The sequence below is a fragment of the Mastigoproctus giganteus genome, chromosome 6 (genome assembly GCF_048544385.1).
Source record: "Mastigoproctus giganteus isolate SK-2022 chromosome 6, ASM4854438v1, whole genome shotgun sequence".
In the NCBI taxonomy this organism is placed as follows: Eukaryota; Metazoa; Arthropoda; class Arachnida; order Uropygi; family Thelyphonidae; genus Mastigoproctus; species Mastigoproctus giganteus.
This window is the reverse complement of record NC_143580.1, coordinates 20,117,110-20,141,431: the sequence shown is the minus strand read 5'-3', so window position 1 is coordinate 20,141,431 and position 24,322 is coordinate 20,117,110. Positions and strand designations below refer to the sequence as shown.

The window sequence follows — 24,322 nt, the reverse complement described above, 5'->3', positions numbered from 1 at the left end:
TTTTGTTTATAATCCAGGAAGCCACATAGGATCACAGCACTTCTTTTAGGACAAGTACTATTTATTTGTAGTGCAACACTAAGGTAATTCAGAACAGTCTCACAATATGGTAGATCAATACATCTAAAAGCCTAAGCAATAAAATATTGACCAAGTTCTGTAAATTAAATGAATTTTTATTACAGAAAGACAGTTTTTCTGTTTATTTTTTTAAAATAAGAGAATATTAAAAATAAATGTGATCACAAGATGTATATTACATAAATTTCAGTTTTACAAGGAGTATTTCATTTCCCTTATAAATATTCTACAATCGAAATATGCAACAGTGCCATAAAAGCTATAAAAAATAACTTTATATATATATATATATATTATATATATACAGAAATATTCTTTAAAAGTCATCACTGTGAGTTTAAAAAAATTTAGAGTGGTTATAGTGATTTCATCACTATAAAATTCTGATATAAAATAAAAAAAAACGTTTGGAAAAAATAATTTATTTTATCTGTTCAAGCAGATTTATGTAAAACAATTGTAATATAATTTTCTAATATAATCAATAAAAAAGATTCTACTATAATCGAATAAAAAACATGTCCCTTATGAAAAAGTATAGTAGTGCCGACATAGGAACATATACCAGATGTTCTTTTTAAGTAATACTACAGAACTTCCATATACTTTCTTGAAGACCAACCTTTTTATAGTTAATATAGAATAAATTTTAACCCACAACTATCAAATCCTTTTTTGGGAATTAAATTTTCTTTTATATTCTTCTTTAATAAATTTGTAATTTGCTAATGGGACAATAATAAAAAAAAAAAAAGAAAAAAAAGAAAAAAAAAAGCCTATATGGGGGTTGTTGTTGTTATTTGGTTTTTAGAAGCATTAGCAACTAAGGCCATGTTGCTCTGGGGTATGCGGTGGTCGTTCCCTGACCGTTCTGCATCCTCCATATTTGGTCATGGGCTCGAGCCCCGGTCTAATCAAGAAGTGTGTGCTACGCACTGCCGCTCCTACCCACCTGGCTACGGAGGTGCCTGCCTATATGGGGGAAGAAGTGTGCTGATATTTTCACTTTATTTACTCATTGTGTATAAATATTCCAACACAAAGTTATACTCTCAAAAATATTTGGATATCCTCTTTGTCACTAGTAGAATATGTCCAATCAGCCATATGCACCCAACATGTCAGCAGAGCAATTATGTTGCTTTCCTTCCAACTTCTTGAAAAGTACTGACATCCAAAAACTCATGTGAGATTAATTGAGAATATAGGCTAATATAGCACAAAATTTAATACTGAATTTTCTTGATAGGGTAGAAAATTTGTACAGGTTCTCAGCTTTCACACACACGTTCTTATGGCTAGCAGTGATTAGAATTGCTGTCCTTCCATACTTTGTGAAAACTGTGGAAAGAGAAAGAACTTTTATGGGCTTCTTTTGCACCATAGTAGAATTAGCTAGTCTCAGGTTTAGGCCTGTGTGTTTTTTTTCCCTGCTGGAAAAACTTTGGTTTTTCATCCAGCAAACAAATGGCCAGGTAATACATGAAATTCACTGAAACAATACACTACACTTCAATACACTGCTGTCTCATTGTCTTAATTATTACCCTGGTGCATGCCCAAAACAATTCAATCTAATTTAAGCCTTCATAGAGCACTGAAAGCAGAGCTCTCCAAAGGTCATATCTTCTGAGCGCACATAAAACTGAATCTGTCATTTTATAATGGCAAAGGTTTTTATTTTATTTTTTTATGAAAACTCCAAACACGAAAGGCATCAAAACCTATAGTACTTAGTACCATGCGTGGATTGAAGAAGATGGTGAGGGAGGGATGCTGGAAACTCTCTGCTGTGGAGACTAAACATGGGTTTCAGTAATTCAGTTCTAATAAACAGAGTGGTGGTACTGCACCGGTTGATGAGAGACATCCACTGCCTAGAATTAATTAAATACTATAATATACAAAATAACCAGTATATGAGCTTCCATTTCCAACTGTGAGATGGAAGAAAATAAACATTTATTCTACCAAAATAGTCTTTTTTATGGGTGGCTGGAAGACACTATTCATTCAAAAATGTTATAGACTTAATATTTCAAAAAAAAAAAAAAAAAAAACTTTCATTAAAATAAAGAAAAGAAAACTTTAAAAAAAATTAAATAAATAACAATCTGGAAGATAACCTATACAAAATATTTATGAATTTCACATTGATATGGACAAGTTTTAATATTAAAAAGGGTGGTAGCATATATAATAGCACACAAGATGTAATAAATATATCCTGAATCTGAAAGCACTGCATGTGATTTCTATGTGATCAAGGTCTGCAGTAATGTACGTGATTACTGTGTATTGCATGACTGAAACTGTAAGGTGTCACACTGGTTAATCAACTGACATATGCAGTTATGATGAAGACAAACTCTTATGGCCTCTGGGTGGTGGGGGAGGCATACTGGAATATAAAAGAAACTTTATTCTTAATTTTAATTTAAAAATATGTCAAACTATGCAAATATACAAGTGAAATATCTCGCAGCTTCTATGATCTGAATAGTAGACCTTTTGGTTATTGTTACTAATACTGAAATTTACCCTAATTTTTTTAATACATCATACATCTTTTACTAACAAAGAGGTGCGAGATAAAAAAAAAAAAGCAACACAATTGAGTGAGTGTTTATTCAAATTTTTTTTAACAACTCACCATTTTTGATGCATCTTTTCAACAAGCATTAGCAAACACGTCCTACAGTGTGTCATTTCTACTAACTGATAAACTTTTCATTACTTGATAAAGCTTTTTTACTTTGTTTTAAAAATATCGTGATTTTTTTCTTCACATGTTAATACGTGGCATATCCACTTCAATTTTAAAAAACTGCATCCCAACAGCTTACTTCCCCCCCACACCCATACTGCATTTGAATTAACTTTATTAAAAATTTATTTTACATACATTTTCCACTAAAAATGCTTTTGTAAAGCTGATGTTATATGACAAAGCATAAACTCCAAGGTTTCACTTTCCACCTATTTGTGCAAGCAGCAAAAGAATAGAAAAACTGATTTTGCCACATTCTAATATTTTAATATTTTTATTTTGATCATAATTATTTGGTTAATAAATAAATAGTCTGTATGACAGATGTGTGAAATTTTGCTTTCAGCCAGAGAGTAACTGATTGTTGGAACAAACTACCATCTAGTATTATGAAAGTGGGTAGCTTGAATAAATTTAAGGAAGAATTAGACATATTATTAGAGTAGATGGAGAGATGAGGTGGGTAGTGTTTTTTTTTTATTCTGATGCTGTATATAGTCTTGCTTCCTTACATCATTTGCCAGTACCAATAATAATAATTTTAAGCCAATTTTCTATGACGAAATCTTATTGGCACTGGTAATTTTTAAATATGAAAAGATTTACCTTAAGGTCATACTGTATGTGCTAAGACCAATTAACATTTATTGCGGCTGTTTTTTTTTTTTTTTTTTTTTGCTGATATCCATTTATCGATTTTTATATTTTAATTTTATCTTAGTACAATAAAAAAACATTTTCAAGGTATTAATCCTTTCAATTAACCATAAAAAATTTGGCCCATTTTAAACTGCATTAAAACTAAGTGCAAACATTTACAAAATTGAAATGTGCAATTTATGTTATTTCATGTGTATAAGAGTGAGCTTTATGCAAAAAATGTTTTCATTTAATGTGGATTTTGCAAGCATGTGTTATACCTAAGAGTATGCTATAATTAAAAAAATTAGAGTAATAAGACAGCTCATGTTTTATCAATATATCGGTGTAGGGGATAACAATCGCCAAGGCACTTCAAGCAACACTGACTTAACTTCTTTTTCTTTCTTTCTTTCTTTTTTTTTTTTTTTTTACATTTCATACACTTGACCTTAAATTTAAAGCAAGCGTTAAAACTCACTATGATTTATGCTACTACTTTTTTTAATATTATGTGACTGTTCAGGGGGGAATGCCCAGAATGAAGAAGGAACACCAAATACATCACGTTCTCTTTTGATGAAAGCTGTAAAAGATGATATGCAATTTCCAATAAAGTGATTAGCTTGCCCAAGGATGGCAAGATCCACATGCGGTTCTGGAGAAGTTAGCTTATAAGCTTTAACCTGAAAAAAAAAATAATAATAAATAAATAAAATTTAAAATCAAACATATATTGATAAATACAAAGACGGAGAAGTTTATAATTAATTATCGTGACATACAATTTTTAACTGTATTTAGTAGTTATGCAGGCTTGAACTACAGTCCACTGAAATGCATGTATATTACTGCACTTTTGCACTTGCCACTCAGCTATGTTTACACCTACTGTATATGTTCAGCTAGTGGTAAATTTTTTGTAAACTGAAAATGGAGTATACAAGATATGTGAGAAATTGCATGTCTTTTTTGAGCCTCTCAAAAAAAAAAAGACAAGTATATTTGCAATAACTCTGCCTTCAAATAAGATATATATAACTGCCACTATGGTCAGCATGCAGGTAAGAATATCATAAAATACGAAATTAGTTTGTTGCAGTCATGGCACCATTATGGTATCCAAACAGAATGTCGGTATTCTGCCCCTTGTGATTACAAATACAACTTCGTAGTTCAATCACAAGTTCATAGTTACTTTTTGTAAAGTGCTCCAAAAATAGTAAAATTTTCTAAAAATTATAAACTAACTAAAGCTAGTTTGTCTAGTGTACATAATATAAAACTCAGACGTACAGTCTTTTTATGTGTTTTTTTTTTCCTGCAGATTAAAATTACATTGCAAAAACCTAGCTTTCAAAACTGTGCAGGGAGAAATCCACAAAGGATGAAGCTGCCCTGTGTGCTTTTCATTATTTCAATTAGGCCAATAGCTTTAGATACTTCACAATTTTTGAAGTGTCCTCTTCATACATAAGAGCTTACACTGAACAACTTCATTCTCAATAACCTGACAGAAATTGCCACTAGAGGCCAACAAGCCTTGAGACAAACTGTCATAGAAGTGTATCAACTTTTAAATAAATGGCAGCTGATCCTTTTGAGAATATCATAAAAAAAAAAAAAAACCAAGATAGATCACTATTTTCTTATTTCAACTAAGCCCAACAGTTTTAGCTATTTTATAATTTTTGAAGTATTTTCATACATTTAGTGGCAGTTCAAGGTCACAGTGAATATTCTCACTGACCTGTAGGGGATTGTAACTAGAGGCAATCTGCTATCTGTTGAGAGACTAGCAAGTTTCGAAATTGAATTGGATTCCAATTCACAACTTGAATTGGATTCAATTCAAGTTGTGTTTTCTTAACAAAGCAAGCAGGGTCCACTGGTTTATGAGGTTCTCGCCACACTCTGCCTATCATCAGTGCACAACAGTATGTCACGATTTGTCTGATCACAACTTTCTTTCATTATTCCACTGTTCAATCATGGCACCACTGCAAGCCATTTCTGTTTTTCTCTGAATCAAGTGGCTTCCGAATAAGCCACTTGATTCAGCATCTGCCAGTATCCAATTTCTTCAATTCCCTGCACATGTAAGGGTTGAAATAGAGCAGTTCTGGGCTTGGTTGAATTCAGATGTTATTTTCTGCATTGGATGTCCTATTTTTTTGGTAGAGTCCTCCTTAGAGTATGACGGCTTCACCCTTCAAGTATTGTTTTTCTGCCACATTTCCAGTCTTTAAAACCTCTGAGATGGATACTTTTGAGAAAGCAGTTACGTCTTTAGTTTCTTGAATTGTGGCTCATGCTAAACGTGTGCCCATGATAAGACCTTTTTCCAAGTCTGATATATCACAGGTTTCCCTCATTCTGGCTTCAGATTACTCAGCAGACAGCCTGTGCAGCCTTTATACTCAACAAGGCAACACGTCATCACCCCATGTTACAGTTTTCTTTGTATCTATTTACATTTCTCTGTCTGTGACTGTCTTAATACAAAGGTTTGTATTTTTGGGCCAGACTGTGTATTTTTGAAGTAGTTTTTTACTTAGAGGCTAGTGAAAAAAAAAAAAAGTCATCGCTTGTTACATTTCTACTCATTTTTAAAAATCTCTTTGGTCATATTTAAAACTGCTTACTTTCCTTAACTCCCATCTTGTGCATCACAAAAATGTTTTCTTTCATATATTTCACTATTCCACTCTAACTTGTTGAAATTTTTTAACAGTCAAGAAATTATATTTTCCAGGTTTCAAAGGAATAAACTTCTAAATGTTACTAACTATCCATGTATGATCTAGGAATATAAGTTTTCTGTAAATGTGTTTAACAAAGGGCATGACATGGGAATATTTAAATTTTAAGAAAATTAAGCATAACTAAACATAAAATACATAAAATTCTGCATAACTCCACGTGACGTTATTTTACCTCTGATTATTTCATTGATCATTTGGTTGAGATTAAAATTAATGAAACAAGTGATAAACAATTAATGAAATGGTAATAAATAATTAAGCAAAAAAAATTAATAGGCAATTAATAAAAACAAGCATGGAAGCTTCTATAATGATTGCCTTTTTTGTTGTTTTTTGTTAATATGAATGGAGATACCAAGAAGAGGGTCTGAGGGAAGATTATGGTTTAATTTAATTAACTGAAATAGCAAAATGATGGTCAATTCTTGTTACTAGCTTGATGGAATATTTTTGGTGGCACCTCCTCATCAGTTCTGTTCATTTGGCGATGATTCTGGTGGTTTCATCATCCTCTCTGCTATACACATAAAAATTAAGACATGGGTACAAAAATTAAGACAATTAGTACACAAGCAACATTTAAATAATCTATCCACATCAATATGTTAGTACTATTTCCATGGTTTATCTAACCTTTCATAACAAAATGTAATTATTCCACTGCTCATTTGGGTTTGGTGTTGGAAGATTATCTGAGAATATGAAAGAATCCAAAAGAGCAGTAGAAATTAGGTTTCTACCATCATCATTATTATATTAAATCTTTGGGAGCTTCAACTGCTACTTAAAAAAGAAAAGAAAAGACGAGACAACTTAAAAAGATCAGAGAGTGAGGGAAAGATCAGAAAGGTAATGGAACAGAGAAGATTAATAATAGAAGAGAGTGAGAATTATTTTTAATTTTATGCAAATGTTCATTTAAAGTTTAGAAGTAAAAGTTATAATCAGCCAGATGCTGAAATTAATTAAATATTATTAATGTTAAAATGACCTAACTGGCTGTGATTCTGTCACTTTAAATTAGAAATGTTTTATGAGCAGCATGCAAATTTTATGCATGCAATTCTAAAATTTTTCTTCAATTTTAAAGGTACTTTTGTGCTTAATTTCTAATTTGACAAAACAAAACGCTTACCTAAAAATATTACTTCAGCAAAGCTAAGAATAACTGTTGAAATACTAGACATAACATACCTTCAACAATTTAAGGAACTCATTAATGCTATCTATCATGTGATCACTATCAGAGGCAACGAAAACTGCTCTAGCTTTAATGGCTTTCACAACTCTCTTTAACTGCCGAAGGATGGTCTCCTTTGAAGGAAAGCACATTTCTTTGGTAGCTACACCATGTTCATTACTATATCCTAAACACTGAGGGGCAGCAAACAGCAAAGGACTATGCTGTATGTGTTCACAAGCTCTAGTCTTAAAAAAATAAAAATAAATTAGTTGGATACCCTGAATGTAATATATGACAGTGTTTCCCAAGCTGTGGTATGCAGACTCATGGGAAAGGGGAGGATGGGAGTGGTAATAGAGGTAATTCAGGTTATTCACAAATAATGCCTGAAATATTAAAAATTGAAAAAATTTACTTCATAAAAACTATTTTTAAGATGTAGATCTCAGAAAGTTAAAAGGAGGTCCTTATATCACCAAAGTTTGAGAAGCACTGATGTACAATAACTGCGCTATCTACTGTGCACTCAAGAGATAGCAGTGATATGCAAAGCAACTAAATATGTTGTCATATAAAACGAGCCAGGCATGTCACAAATTATAAAACAGTATAATAGACAGCAGTCTTTATTACCAGAGTTATATAGGAATGTATATACCATTAATGAACAGTTAATACAAATTGTGATATTTGTAGCTTGCTTCTTGCTGAAAGAGTTGTTAATTTTTTAGTCATAGGAGGACATAATTTTGTATTTTGTACTAACATGTACTTACTAGGAGAAACTTACATTTTATGTTACAGTATGCATATATAAATTATAAAGAATCTTAAGCAAGATTTAAAATTTGTATGAAAAAAAAAAATTAAAGATTAATCAACCAGCAAATAAAAAAACAATATTGGGTACTATTTTGTGCCTTAACCTCTTCAGTATGTGTGTCCATTTATGTACAAACTGCCTTGAAATTTTTCTAATACACATGCTTCTCTGTAATCTTCATCTCTAATCTGTGTTTCCAACTAAGAGATTCACAGTTTTAATAGATGGCAGTATAATAGCTTGGAAAACTGCAGCAGAACATCATGCCTGATAGTCAATGTTCCAATGTAATAGATGGCAGAATGAAAATAGCTTTGAAGACCAGAGTCGGATATTGCATATGTTGGCTACTATTATGCAATTTGGCTTAAATAGATAAAATAAAAAAAAAAAAAAAAACAATCAAAAGCTTTTGAAATCAAATTAAATGACACATAATAGGCGTAAAAAATATTGTTAAAATAAAGAATAAAATGTAAGCGGTAATTAATATTTAAAAGCATTTGTGTACAAAGTTTTCATTTTTATAAAATTTCAAATTTCATGAAGAAATTCATATTTATTTGGCCCACAAACATTTGGGGAAACTCTCTCATGAAATGACAAAGCAAAGCTATGTAATTATACATCTTTCTGTATCATTACTATTTAATGCTTCTTGAGAACACAGGTGTTTCTTTGGCAGAGCTTTGCTATTATTTATATTTGACTTATTATATACCTGAGATTTTATCATTTCGGATAACAGAAAATCTCAATAAATCACAGCTAAACAAATTATTTTTAACTAGTTATATGTTCTTGTCAATCAGATAAAATAAATATAGGATGCAAATGCAAAAGGATGACAATATATACCCACAGAGGTTCTTGAAATTCAATAATAAAAAAAAAAGGTCTAGTTTTTCAGTTTTTAATATTTAGGAATGAATATTTATGAAATTAGGAACTGAAAAAAAAAAAAAATTATACACTATTATTTATAATAACATATTACTGTCAGTATTATGCTTTCTAAGAATTTATATGTTGGGTTGGAAAGTGATATATTAAAACAATCAGACTTATCATTGATTATCTGCTATACAGAAATGATTCAGTTCATAGTTATGAAGACAGGTAACAGAAAACAGAAAAAATTTCATGGCTTATACAGCAGAAATCTTGGAAATTAGAGGATCTCTCTCTCTCTCTCTCTCTCTCTCTCTCTCTCTCTCTCTCTCTCTCTCTCTCTCTCTCTCTCTCTCTCTTTCTCTCTCAATCAATAAGAAAACCAGATAAAAGTGGTAATAAATACTGCATCTGTGCCTATGATTTTTATGCTAGTGTATTAGGAGTGCAATGATTATGGGGAAAATTTTCGAAATGTCTGTCAACATCAATATAAATTAGTAGCACATAGCTTATAGGCAAGAAGATGAAGATGAATTTGTAAATCCAGGTTCCATATTCTCTAAGAGACAGCAGCGAAAACACTGGTACATTGCATGTAGCAAAATGTACACTACCACTGCAAAATAATTATAGAAAAGTGAAATGAGTTGCTTTAAATCATAATATACAAGGAAATTTAAAAATGAAAGCATGATCTCATTTACAGAAATCTGACCTTAGAAACAATGGTTTTGAACTTGGGTAATTAGATTTTTCAGATCATTCTAAATGACAATGCCTTGAGTACTGCAGAAGAGATGTTAGGTTTCTTGAGACTTTAATCATCTGACTGTCATCAATTGTCTCAACTCTTTACTAGCCTTACCAATAATGTAGTAAGTACTAATGTGTATACATTAGTACTTCTTACACTATAAATACACTTCTTACACTTGGTTGCTTTATGTTCTTTCCACTTATGCTCAAATGGTTCAAACTGAAAATGAAGTAAAACTATGAGCAGAAGTTTGGAAGTGAGTTGTATACGTTATCAGCAAAAGTGCACCATTTTCAATGCAGCTAGAATGCATAAACAGTAAATCTAAAATGACAACTTTATGTGGAAAAATAAAAATTGCATATTTTTCAATTATAAACTCTGATGGTGAGGGTGTGTGTGGATATGGTATCATGAACCTAGTTGCAGGAGGCACTAAAAGAAAAAGATTCAAATGTGTCATTCATGACAGAACAAAAAAATAAAATAATAACAATAATAATAAAATAAAATAAGTGAATAAAAAGAAAAAACATCTATTTAAGTTTCATAAGTTTTCTCTCAAGGAAATTTTGTAGCAAAACTCAATACTAAAACTAATTTCTGAAACCAGTTTCAAGAATTCCAAAATAATGGAGCACCACTTAAATAACAATTTGAATGCTTTTAGTTTTGCTGTTACAGTCAGTCCTCGTATAACACGTGTTTACACTACACGAATTCGATCATACACGATTTATAAATAGGGGAACGATATCTTATATAACACGAATCGAATTCGCTTATGCACGATTCGCCTTTGTGTTTACAAGAAATGGGAGTCGAACGCGGAATCACCCCCAACTGAACGCAACACGATAGGAATGAAGAGAAGATTCTGAAAATGTATTTGTTTTTTATATCGGTGAAGGGGAAACACATTTCACCATAATAACGTAAAAACCAACACAATTCCAGCTATTGGTATAATCGCAAATGCAATTAGATCGAGTTTACTACCAGTTTATAACAGATTCCACTAGCAGAAATGCAACTGGAAATTGTTTTTATTGTTTTATGGTAGTAACCCTTAGAAATGTGCTTTAGTAAAATGTGAGGTGTAGTGTATCTCTGCCTTTACGGTGTTGTTTATTCAGTTGCTACATGCGCGCAGCTTTGTTTATGTGTATCAAGCGTGCTTCCTCGTTTTGTAATTGTGCTTTGTTCCCTAAAAATGAGTAAAATACTTAAAAGGTGTGAAAAGGAAGCATCCTGGTGAAGACACTGCAGATTCAGAGAGAAAAAGAAAAGCAATATCGATAAACAGAGGTGGACTGGGTCAAAAATTCTTACCCGGGAAAATTTATAGTGGCCTTATACTATGGTTTATGGCCAAAATCACACCGACCTCTGGCCCACTGAGGTTTCCCCGGTAAGGCTTATGGCCAGTCCGCCTCTGTCGATAGAGAAAAAATATGAATTGTGAAATGCTTTGAGCAAAATGAAAGACCATGTGATATTCCACGTGCTACAGACCTAAATGAGGCAACGCCGAGAATTACAAAGAATGCAGAGAAAATAAAAACAATTTTCATAGCAGGAACAACTGTTCCTGCTATGAAACAATTATTATATTATATTTTATTATGTATTTTAATCATTATAAAACACGTAAGTATTTTATTATGATTATTTATTGTGTTTGGTAATGTTTTGGTTACAAATGTGTGTGTTCAATCTTGGGTGGTCGGCACCTAACCCTATTTTTCCCATAGGGCTGTTGTTTATATTGCACGATTTTGCATTGCACGAGGGTTTCTAGGAACACAACTATCATGCTATACGAGGACTGACTGTATTTATAAAATTTTTCCACTTTAATTACATAATATATATGTAGGAATGAATTTAAATCAAGATTTATAAAATTAAATTACCCAATCAATTCCATTTCGAAGATGTATACCAACAAACGGTCCTTTAGGAAGAGTTGACTTAATGAAGGTAGTTGCTTTATTCTTGATATCATCGCTCCATACAAGATACTGATGAAGTTCTTTATTTTCCAACTGTACTGGAAAACTAGCTGGAGCACCTGTGAATGCCAGAACTGGGTACTTCTTAGGAGGATACCTAAATGAAACAAATTCTTGTTATTGCAACTTAAGTTTAAGAGTAACAGCATATCTTGAAACAGCAACCCACCTGTTACCCAAGCTTCAAAAACTAATGATTCAATTGCATTCATGATCTGATTAGGAGTTAGATATTTAATTATCCAAAGTTGCTAGTGAAACTAATATTTCTTATGGGATATGTCAATCAATCAAGATTTTGAAGATATGAGTTTGTGCCGCACATCCTCACTGATGATCACAGAGAGTGGAGAGTTTTATATGCCAGGATCTTTGTCAACTTGCTGCTTCTGAAGTTTAAAGCTATCTTAAAAGGTTACAGATTAGAAACAACTGAGGAACTTATTCAGAAAGCAAAATAGGAACTATTAGCAATTCCAAAAGAAGCCTATCAAGAAAGCTTCCAGAAGTGTAGCAGAAGCATTGAAACCAGCATACAGTGTCAAGGAGACTACCTCTGAGGATATCCAGCCAAATTAACCAATAAGCATCATCATTTTCCAAATATCAGTTCAGTTCCCAAACTTTTTTGATCATATGTTATACATGTTCATTCTCCTTCCTCAGACAAAAAAAAATCATAAATACATAGCTACTCATGAAAAGGTCAAGATTTCATTCAATCATTATGTGGAATTGATTCGGTCAGATGAGATTCATATCCAGGAATCTACAAATGAGTGATAAGTGACAAACCCACTATGTTGTCATGGAGGATTTGCTTCCTGGTGGAAGAAACCTTACAATTTCTGTCTGAGATGTTAACTCAACAGCTAGCTTTGGGAAAAGTCCCTTCTCCCATTATTTACTATTTAAACTCAGGCTTTTCCACTGGCAGGTGGAGGTGGATTTACCAATGGTAATTTCACATGACCACTAAACTACAGAAACCTACTACGAATGATGTTATTTCAGAGCAACAGAGAATGAATTAAAAGGAAATATTCAGCTAAATTTGTAAATGTAAGAAAAGTAATTCATAAAGAGAAGTTACAGTTTTTTAATTTAATTTTATTATTATTTTTTTTGCATTTTTTTATGGTTACCTGGTATTCCACTTCTCTGCCATGTTATGATGATATACATCATAGTGTAAAGGCTGGTAAAATTCAGAGTAATCAAAATCCACACTGAACGTATCCCAGAATGGCCCAAAGGGGTTTCCATCTTTTGCATTACATGCATTGCTGTCACCTCTGGCAGTATAGCAGAATACTAGACATCAAAACACAAGAAAGAATTTGTTGAAAATAAAAAAGCATATACACAAACATTGCAATTTTGCCTTGTTTTATTATCTTAATCTAAAGTTAATATTTTAAATTCCACCTACATGAATGACTGAAAATCATTCAAATATACAATTTTTAATATAATTGTTATAATGTTGCATCTGAATACTTTTCTTATTAGCTATTATACACACAGCTTATTTTCATTTTTAAAAATGGAAGGCCTACTGGTCACTAAAAACATAAGGCAATGCATACATTATCTCTTACCTGTTCTATTACCAACTGGCCATACAACTGGAGCAAGATAGTCCATAAAATCTTCCATCGTCATAACTCTATGATATTTTTCCAATGCTTCAACTTTGAAATATGTATTAAAAGGAACTTGCACCTGCAATTTATGAAAATAATCAATTTAAGCAATCAATCTTTTCAACACAATGCACAATAACTGAGATTACAATTACATCTGCAATAACATGAAGGATAAACGATGCAACAGAATGGACAGTTTGGACTGGAACAAAGTATTATAAAAAATGGAATTTAAAAAGGATAGAAATTATTAATGTGAAAAGCAAAAATAAAAACGTGGTAAAGAGGATATTATGTTTAAAAATAAAAAGGAGTTTATTTTGTGATAAACACAATAGCTTGCAGTTCTAGAAGCATACTTAATCCCCATCTCCCACTTTATTTTAAATACAGTCGATTCCGGCTATTTGGGACACATCAGGACTAGTGCATTTTGGCCCGATTAAGCGGCTGCCCAAATTATCCGAATTTTCATGTAAATAGTTAAAAATACAATGTATCCCCCCTTTACAACTGATTCACTGTACAATCAAATCATGTTAAGATGGAGTCACCATAGTAAAGTACCGTTCATTATACGGTGTGCAGTAAGCGCCGGTCATTGTGATCACATTTGTGAACTGAATTTTAATTCTATTAAACAGCAATTCTAATTAGCGAAAATAGGAGGAATATTATCCAAGGCTATAAAAGCAAAGATATATTAAGCACAAATTTACCCTTTATTACCTTACCAATTAAAAAAATTAAATGATACGTGATAATCGGAATAATTAATACGCACTGTAATATGTACATACTAACTAAACTAGTTGACATTTCTGTTCACTGACATTTGTGGGTGGGGGTTAAAATTTAAAACAGTAAAAAGATAAGCAATCAATAACAAAGAACATGGCACACACAAATTGCAAGTAACACGATACGTGCAAGTAAGAACGGAGTAATGAGTTACAAAGCTTTAAAAATAGGAATGAAGATTTCATGGAAGTGTAAACACATTTCACCATAACAACCCACAGAATTCCAGCTGTCGGTATTATCGCAAATTCAGCAAGATCGAGTTTACTGTCCGTTTATGATAGATTTCACTAACAGAAAAGCCCAATAAACAGGTGACTGCTAATTGTTTTTATTGTTTTAGGTTTGTGACCTCCAGAATTTCGACCAAACCACATGGTACCGTCAGAGACAATCATTGGGTAATCTCCAGTGCTGCGGTCTCCTGCCTCGATTAAACGGCATGCTGTCCCAATTAAGCAAAGTAAACTCTGGCTATTTTCTCGATTGATTTCTGTTTTTTAAGATTTGCCCCAAATAAACGGCTGCCCCGATTAACCGGTGGCCCAAATAACCGGGATCCACTGTACCTTTAGCCTACTCACTTGAAAATTATTGCTGATTATAAATACAGGAAAAAAAAAAAAAAAAAAGTTCCAAAAATGTCAGTCTTGGGAGTTGGAAGTGGCTGGTTTGGATTTTTCCAATAAGAAAATCACATTCTACTATGGCACATTATAAGAATACCAATTATACAGAATAAATTACCTTTTATCTCATCAAAACACATTTTTCATCTAATATATTCTTTTGTAAGTCATAATAGAAAGAAAATATCTACAAGGGTGTGTGTGTGTGTGTGTGTAACCAATATAAAAGTAAACAGAAATTGTAATAATGGGATCAATTATGGTGACGATGGATATAAGTTGTCTTTGACACACTATGATGTTATTTATTCTAGTAAATGACTAGAGTAATTGTATACTCCTGATTCCTGTGATCATTTCAAGTACAAACAGAAAATTAATTTATTTATTAAGTTAGAAGCTAATGTGCATTATAAATCTGAAAGTGAAAATAAATGTTTTTGGTTTCACATTTGGTATCTTGGTTTCACATTTGGTATCATCTTGGTAGCTTCAAATACATTGCTACTCTGGTAACACATTCTCAGTTTTCATAAGATTAGCGGAACAATAACTTGTAGAAGTGATTTTTAACAGGTTGCTAGGTCAGTTATAATGGAGCCCAATGCTTCTTGTAGTTTAAATGTGCCTCAGGGTTAATTGTTCGGAATGGTAAGCTAAACCTTTCTCCCAAAAACTTTCTAGGTTATGGTTACGCCAATGTGGTGGTGAGGAGGGGAAGGGTTGGCTGTCTTCTTGTCTGGAGCTTTCTTTTTTTTTGTTTTTTGAGGTCTTCTTCTACTGTCTCTTTAAGGATGTTCAAATATCGTTTTTATCAAATTTTATAACATGTCTTCTGTTTAGAGTTGACCCCAAATATTTTTATAAAGAATGATTCTTTAAATTTTCTTCTTTATTCTTTAAATTTGTTCTTCTTTATTCTTTAATGATTCTTTAAATTTTCTTCTATTGTACTGTTGATCAGGTTAAAGTCCTTTTAACCAATCAACAGTATGACAGAAAAAAATTAAAGAATCGTTCTTTATAAAAATGCTAAATTGCCAAATATCTTCACACCAGAATGAATGGAAAGCAGTGTCTGATTTTTTTATTCTCCCACATTGCATGTCTTTTTTATGTTCTTTCAGTCTGGAACTGAGGCATTTGTAAGATTCCCTTATGTATGTACCTCCAAAATTACAACCTATTTTATAAATTGGTCTTCTAGGATTGTTGGGGTTGTTAGCTGGATGTTTTACTATCTGTTTCACGAAAGATCATACTTTGAAAATTGTACTGACTTCATATTTCTTTACTTCTTTTGCTATTTTTTCACTGATGTTATGTACATATGGTATGCAGGTGGATGGTCTTTGTGTAGGTTTTGGTTCTGGTTGGTTGAAGGCCTTGATGCTATTCTCTATTGTTTTATTTATGATATGGAGAGGCAACTCATTATTTAAGGGCAAGTTTAGTGATTGCTTTGAATTCTTGTTGGAACTGTTAACAGCTCATTGACTGAATAACACCCTTGACTGAATAAAGGAGACAGTCATTCAGCAAGTAGGAGGCTATTAACAGGTAAGCCAGCTTATTTTTTACCTTTATTTGTATATAAAAACGTTACAATTTTTATTTATAATATTAAAAAAAGTTAAAAAATACAATTATAGATTAACTGGACATTTGTAGTAATATAAAATTAATAATTAATTGTAGCAATTTGTTTTGTTGTCTTTTAGGTACGACTAAGTAATGTCTGATGATGGGTTCCTGAAATGTTAATACAGCTAAATAAACTGCCTTTTAAAAACTCACATGGCATAATAGTGGTTATTTAGAGAGAAAAATTTCAGGGCAAATTTCATCCAAAAATATCCTTTGAAAGCATTGCTGCATAATCATATATAAATAAAACATACTTACAGATCTTGCACGACCTGGTATATATTCTACCCATGGCGGAAGAGCTAGTGTACGATTAAGTCCATGTGCAAAGCCTAGGGCACCAAGGAAATGATCTGCTTGATTTCCAAAACGTCCTAATATAAAAATAAATAAATAAACTAATGGATATAAAAGGCGAAGTTCAAGTTAAAGCCATAAGTAAAATATAATGGATATTTAGATAAATTGCAGCACATTTAGCTTTTAAATTCAAAATGAATAGTAAATCACTTACTTCTACCTTAATTTAAAAATTAAAGTTGTGTGTGCGTGCATGTGCACGTATGTATGTGCACGTGCATGTGTGTGCATGCGTGTGTGTGTGTGTGTGTGTGAGAGAGAGAGAGAGAGAGAGAGAGAGAGAGAGAGAGAGAGATTTGTTTGTTTGTTTGTTTCGGGATTTATTAGGTGCATCGGCAACTATGGCTATAGTTTGCCAGTGTGTGAGAGAGAGAGAGAGAGAGGGGGTGACGGCTGTATAGTGTGGAATAATCTGGACAAGTAAATGTATTAGGAGGCATGTTTGTAAAAGTGGTATTTAGTAGTTACTGAACATTTAAAAATGTTTAACTTAAGTTTAATGTTTAAGATAGTTTTAACTCCAATTTTTTTTTCTGGTCCTTTTGCACTCCAAAACAATGCAGATAGTTATATCACCCATTGACAAAAGTTTTTGTCCCAATTTCTCTATTAAAAATTCAAGAAATATTCACTGAATAATGATAAAACTATGAGATATAAGTAGCAATTATATGCATGTTTATTTATAGGTTAGAGAAGAATATTATTGATATGTTTATTTACAAGAGATGTCTCTGTAGCCAGGTGGGCAGGAGCAACAGTGCATAGCACACGCTTCTTGATTAGACTGGGGTTTGAGCCCGTGACCACCAAATACGGAGGATGTGGAAATGTCAAGGAATGACCACCACATATCCCCGGAGCAATATGGCCGTAGTTGCTAATGCGCCTAAAAACCAAATAACAAACAAACAAACAAACAATATTTACAAGACTTGCTAACAGCTTTTTCAATTACCTTTGGAGCATCTGCACATAGCTTGGCATAATACGCAAGCTTTTTTTTTTTGTGTAGAACAGAATTAAGTCTAAAAAGTATGGCAGAAAAATAACTGTGACCTGGTACATCTCACTTCCACTGGCTGCATGATTTTTATGAATTTATTATGCTTTCAGTTGTCAACTGATAAATGAACCAAAGCATTCTCCCAATTTACAAACACCATGTGTTCTTGAAATCTGGTTCATACACATGGAATGATTTTCCTAACCATTATAACAAAATACTAATATAATGATATATGCCACCCTACCAATGCACTAAATGAGATTAGTATTAGTATGACTAAATGATGTAAGGAAGTTTCTGAATCTGCAAAAAAAGAAAAAAAAAAGGATAAAAAATTTCCTCAATCACTCACATTCTCTACCACTAAAAAATGACTTTCCGGTACTACTTTGAACTTTACCAAACCTTGGATTTTCGACTGCAAATTATTCTTATTTGCAGCTTCTAGAGTGAGACTAGGCACCTTCAGGGTGATCTGATTGACGTGTTTAAGGCCTTGAATGGATTGAGTAAGCTGAATGTGAATGGCATTCTTCCTCTTGCCGAGACTACACAGACAAGGGGGCATAAATTTAAGTTGAGAAAGGATGGTTGCATGATAGATGTGCATGCAGAAGTTTGCCTTCAGCCAGCAGGTGATTGATTATTGGAACAGGCTTCCATCTGTTTTTGTGGAAGTGGATGATCTGAATAAATTCAAGGAAGAACTAGGAAGGTATGGAAGGGAGAAGTGTGTAGTGCTTTTTTTTTTTTTTGGCTGATGCTATATAAGCTTGCATTCTTGCATCATTTGCCACTACTACTACAATGCCTGAAGCAACAGTACATCTATGAGATAGAGAGTGGAGAGACATACTGTTTCTGCTGCATGCCTTTTCTACACTTATTGCTTTCCTTAAAATACTTATATATCTCAATCAGATTCATCCCCCCCCTTCCAGGATGACTAGTTGCCAAGATTTGCATTCTGAAAATCTTGGAAACTAGCCAGTGCGTTAGTTGTTCTTCATACAGATATTGATTAGCACCCCTCCCCAATCTGGTTGTCCTATAAATTGCCTCTAGAAGCTTTACTAAACAGGAACAGGTTTAAAAGTGTGGTCAATAGCAGAGATCTCACAGGAAGATAATGTACTTATGGAAGTTTCAAAGAGGGTTAATCGTCAGATGCCATAACAACAATATGACTTTATTTCTTTGTTATTTTAAACTTATTTCTTTGGTTGTAAAAATGCTGCACTGCACCTTGTTGTACTGTTTTGTGTTAATTTATTTATGGACAAAAATTTGTCCATAAATTGAGATTACTGTATATTATGAAAGCAGGATTTACAAGTAGTTTGAAACTAGCCATGTGAAGTATGACCAACTAATGTTAACATTAAAGATGTGCGGAGGTAATTTCTGTGATAATAAAATCCATAAAAGTAAGATCTGCTGTTTGTATGCAAAATTTTATTTGAATAATCTTTGGTCAATTTCCACAAATACATTCTTTTTTTAAGATTACTGGTTTATATGCATGTAAAATACACTGTTAAACTGAAATAATACATTTACGTAAAAGTTTAACTGTTTTTTATACTGTGGTTACCCACAAGTATTATCAGCTTTGTTTCATAGGCATCATCACCCTCTGTTTGGCTTATGTAGGTCTGTTTGTATTTCTATTTAAACAACATTCTTCTACATCTTGCAATTATTTCTGGTAAGTGGCATTCTTTAAACTTTCTTCAAAATTAGTCTGAGTACCCACTGTTGTTTAATTCTTTTATAAACACTTCTAAACTTTTTATAGGCTTACACAATATAATTTAACTAGAATAAATCCACAAAGACTGTCAATGTACCACCAGTTTTAATTCTATTTGCATTCAAGAAGGAATAATAAAGCTAGAAAGACATCTAACATTCCACTATGACTCGTTGTTGGAGAAAACTCCCCCAGCTGTTTGTCCATGACTGAAAATTTCCAAGAAATGCAAGAAAATGAGAGAGGAAACTTTACACATGGCGAAATACGTTAGTTAACGTGATAGTAATAGAGGCATGCGATGCAAGTGTATGAGCTTATGTAGCATCATCAAAAAAATAAAAAATAAATAAATAATTCACACAACCATTCCCTCTAAAAAGATTGTCCAGTTCCTCCTTGAATTTATTTAAGCTATCAACTTCTACAACAGATGGAAGTTTGTTCCAGCAATTAACCACCCGCTCACTAAAGGCAAATATCCGCACATCTAGTCTACAGCTGTCTTTCCTCAATTTGAATTTATGCCCCCTTAGGTTCGTAATCTGAGCAAGCAGAAGAATCCCATCAGAATTCAGCATGCTCAACCCATTCAAGGCCTTATACACCTCAATCAGATCACCTTGCAGATGCCTAGTCTCCAACAGCTGCAATTTGTAAAACTTAAGCCTCTCTTGGTAAGAGGAACCCTTCGTTCCCCTCACCAATCTTGTTGCCCTTCCTGTACACACACAAGCAAATCACATCCTTACTAAAATTAGGCCTCCAGACCTGTACGCAGTACTCAAGGCGTGGCCTGACCATTGCCTTATACAAAGGGATAATCACCTCTTTTTTCATGCTAACAAAATTCTTGTATATCATTGAAAAAACTGCACTAAGTGTAAAGATACAGTTACAAATGCAAACTGAAGGGAGGGGAATGATTATGAGCTCTTAAGCACCTAAACCTAAAGTTTGGGAGAAATCAGGAATTTCGAAGACACGACTGGAATAAGATGTTCCCGATCCCAATGTAGTAGTAGTAGTAGCAGTGGCATTTGATGCAAGAAAGCAAGTGTATCAGCTTATGCAGCATCAGCCAAAAAAAAAAAAAAAATCACACCATTCCCTCCAAATGCCTGTCCAGTTCCTCCTTAAATTTATTCAACCTATCAACTTCCACAATGACAGATGGAAGTTTGTTCCAGCAATTAACCACCGTGCATCTATTCTACATCTGTCTTTTCTTAATTTGAATTTATGGCCCCTTAGGTTCATAATCTGAACAAGTCGAAGGATCCCATCAGAATTCAGCATACTCAACCCATTCAATACTTATACACCTCAATCAGATCACCGCGCAGGTGCCTAGTCTTCAGCCACTGCAATTTGCAGAACTTAAGCCTCGCTTGGTAAGAAGATCCCTTCATTCCCCTCACCAATCTTATTGCCCTTCTCTGTACACGCTCAAGCATATCTACATCCTTCCTAAAATGAGGCCTACAGACCTGTACGCAGTACTCAAGGCGTGGCCTGACCATTGCCTTATACAGAAGGACAATCACCTCCTTTTCCCTGCTAGCAAAATTCCTATATATCATTGACAAAACCACATGACCTGCCCTGGCAGCCTGTCTGCATTGCTCAGAAAACTTCATACCTGACTGCACAATTGCTTCCGGGTCTTTTTCATTTTCTACCACCTTAAGTGTAGTACGCAGTTGGTATGTTTCTCTGGGGTTACTTCTATCCATATGCAGTACTTTGCATTTGTCAAGGTTAAACTTCAGTTGCCACTTCTTAGCCCATCTGCCCAAATTATCTAGATCCTGTTGCAGTAGCACACTGCCATTACTGTCATTAACAACCCTGCCAACCTTTGTATCATCTGCAAACTTCGACATTAAGCCTGATATACCTTCATCAATATCATTGATAAATATACAAAACAACAGTGGACCTAACACCGAACCCTGTGGGGCACCACTAATAACATTAGTCCACGAAGAGCAGCACCCATTGATTACCACCCTGTGTCTTCTCCCACTTAACCATCCTTTTATCCATTGTAGCTACTTACCCTTAATACCATTCTGCTCCAATTTGTACAATAGTCTTCCATGCGCAACAGTGTCAAAAGCTTTCCTGAAATCCAAATATATGATATCAGAATTATTTTTTGCATCCAGTTCCTTTGTAACCACATCATAATATCCTATCAAATTTGTCAGACAAGACTTTCCCTTAACAAACCCATGCTGTGTCTGACTTATTGCTGCAGTCTTGTCTAAAAATATGCAGTTAATGTTCCAACGTCTTCTTAATGTTACCGTTTGTTATGATGAAAATAACGCAGCTCGACGGCTTTCTTTGAATGATTTTTCAAACAAGATAAGTTTACCGGGTATTTAATTGCATTTTTTCATATTTCATTTTTAAAAAGATCAAATCATTCGCGTATCTTCTGGAACTTATCTCAGCAAGTTACATAAGTTTATATGGGAAATAAATGTTCGGTTAACGTAACTTTTCCAAGGACGGATTGCATACGTTAACCGAGCGTTAGATGAGTATATGTGACTAACTTACCCATACAAGGGCAAAACAGTACATAGCCATTTGAATCAATTTCAAAACCACAGAGAAAACCAATATACAACACGAATAACAAAACACATTTAACAACATTCATACTTGACTACCTTCCGCGCTTATTGTTGTCATAAATAGTGCCCTCTAGCGGAACGAATAGAAATCTCAAAAAAAAAAAAAAAAAAGAGTTGTACTGTACATAATGAACGGCTTATTTTATTTTTAAAAAAGGAACACAGTAAACTAATATTCCATTCTCTGATGGAACGATTAACAGAATTCTCGAGAGAAAAGGCTGCACATGATGAATATCTTTTTTTCTTTTTTAAAAAACGAAGAAAGCATAAATGGATACAGAGAAGCCCATTATGGATTTATGAAATAGATTTTTTCAGGTAATGGTAATCCTTTACTTGAGCGTCATTGCATCACAGCGTGACAGTGTCGGAGCGCTTCAGTTCCAAGCTGTGGTTGAGTTACAACTCACGCTCCTTTAGAAAAATAGATTGAAATCACAGGTTTAGTTCACAGGTGCATAAGCCACAGCTTAATCGCTCCAACGCTGTTACTCTGTGACGCAATAACGCTAAAATAATGGATTACTATTTTCCTTGCCAATAAAAATATACAGCGAAAAATGTGAAAATGCTAAACAAATTCAATACTAGAAATAGCGATAGTCAGAGCTAAAATCCTGATTAATTGCAAATGGAGGGTAGCAAGTTTTTATCAAAGGAAAAAATTAATTGACTTTTTTTTTTTTTTTTTTTTTGATTTGGTAGTTGTTGGCGCATCGGCTTCTGTGGCCATATTGCACCTCCCAAGGTTTTTGCAGTACTTTGATCCAAGCCCGAGGCGGGAATCGAACCCGCGACCTTTGGGTTGCCGGGCAGGTACTTTACCCACTCGGCCAGCCCGGTCGGCTAATTGATATATAAACATCAAGAGTTCAAATAGAGAAGTGTACAAACACAAACTTGAATTACAACTTAATGAACAAATTTTGACGAAAATGATATAGATGACATCAATCAGAAACGGGGCCGTGCCAAGCCATTTTAGTACCCGAGGCAAGAATAAAAAATTTCGCCCTTCCATAAAATATTAAAAAATGTATTTTAATTAAAAAATATGACTTATTCAAAATACATTTCTGGTACACGAAAAAAAGATTTTCGTCTTGAAAAGCAAGATGATAAACGGATTGGAATAATCAAAGCATAACATCTTTCTTTTGGCGCCCCTTTCAGCCAGCTTTTAACTAGAGGCAAGCTCGGTGCCGATTCTTCCAAATCCATACGCAACACTAAGCATTACTGGACTCATAGTTTTGTACTTGAACCAAACTCAGGTTTGGTACAAGTCAACTGAGTTTTTGACCTTTGATTTTACTCACCTGTCGATGAAATTTATGGGTGATACATTTCAGTTATGATAATGCTCAATGATTCTACTATGTAACAATAGCTCCCCAAACAGTAGTAGTTGTGGCATGTAATGCAAGAAAGCAGATGAATGAGCTTATGCAGCATCCGCCAAAACAGAAAAAAAAAAATTTACGAAACAAATCCCTCTAAATGTTTGTCCAGTTCATTCTTAAATTTATTTAACCAATCAACTTCCACAACGACAGATGGCAGTTTGTTACAGCAATTAACTACCCACTGGCTAAAGGCAAATTTCCACACATCTAGTCTACATCTGTCTTTTCCTTAATTCGAATTTATGCCCCCTTAGGTTCGTAATCTGAACAAGTGAAAGAATCCCATCAGAATTCAGCGTGCTCAACCCATTCAAGGCCTTATACACGTCAATCAGATCACCTCGCAGGTGCCTAGTCTCTAGTCACTGCAATTTGCAGAACTTAAGCCTCTCTTGGTAAGAGGATCCCCTTCATTCCCTTCACCAATCTTGTTGCCCTTCTCTGTACACGCTCAGGCAAATCAACATCCATCCTAAAACGAGGCCTCCAG

The 24,322-nt window shown here is 33.5% G+C and overlaps 1 protein-coding gene across 1 annotated transcript; it reads right to left on the bottom strand.

The window, feature by feature from the left end:
- Positions 1-1,273: 1,273 nt before the first annotated feature.
- On the bottom strand, positions 1,274-22,450 carry O-fut1 (O-fucosyltransferase 1). Its single transcript, XM_090375784.1, has 8 exons — positions 22,347-22,450; positions 16,912-17,027; positions 13,529-13,652; positions 13,073-13,241; positions 11,829-12,024; positions 7,450-7,683; positions 4,010-4,176; positions 1,274-1,511 (listed from the first exon to the last, which is right to left on the bottom strand). The coding sequence occupies exons 1-8, from the start codon at positions 22,447-22,449 to the stop codon at positions 1,274-1,276; spliced, it is 1,347 nt and encodes a 448-aa protein (XP_090231910.1). The 5' UTR covers position 22,450.
- Between the last annotated feature and the right edge of the window lie 1,872 nt (positions 22,451-24,322).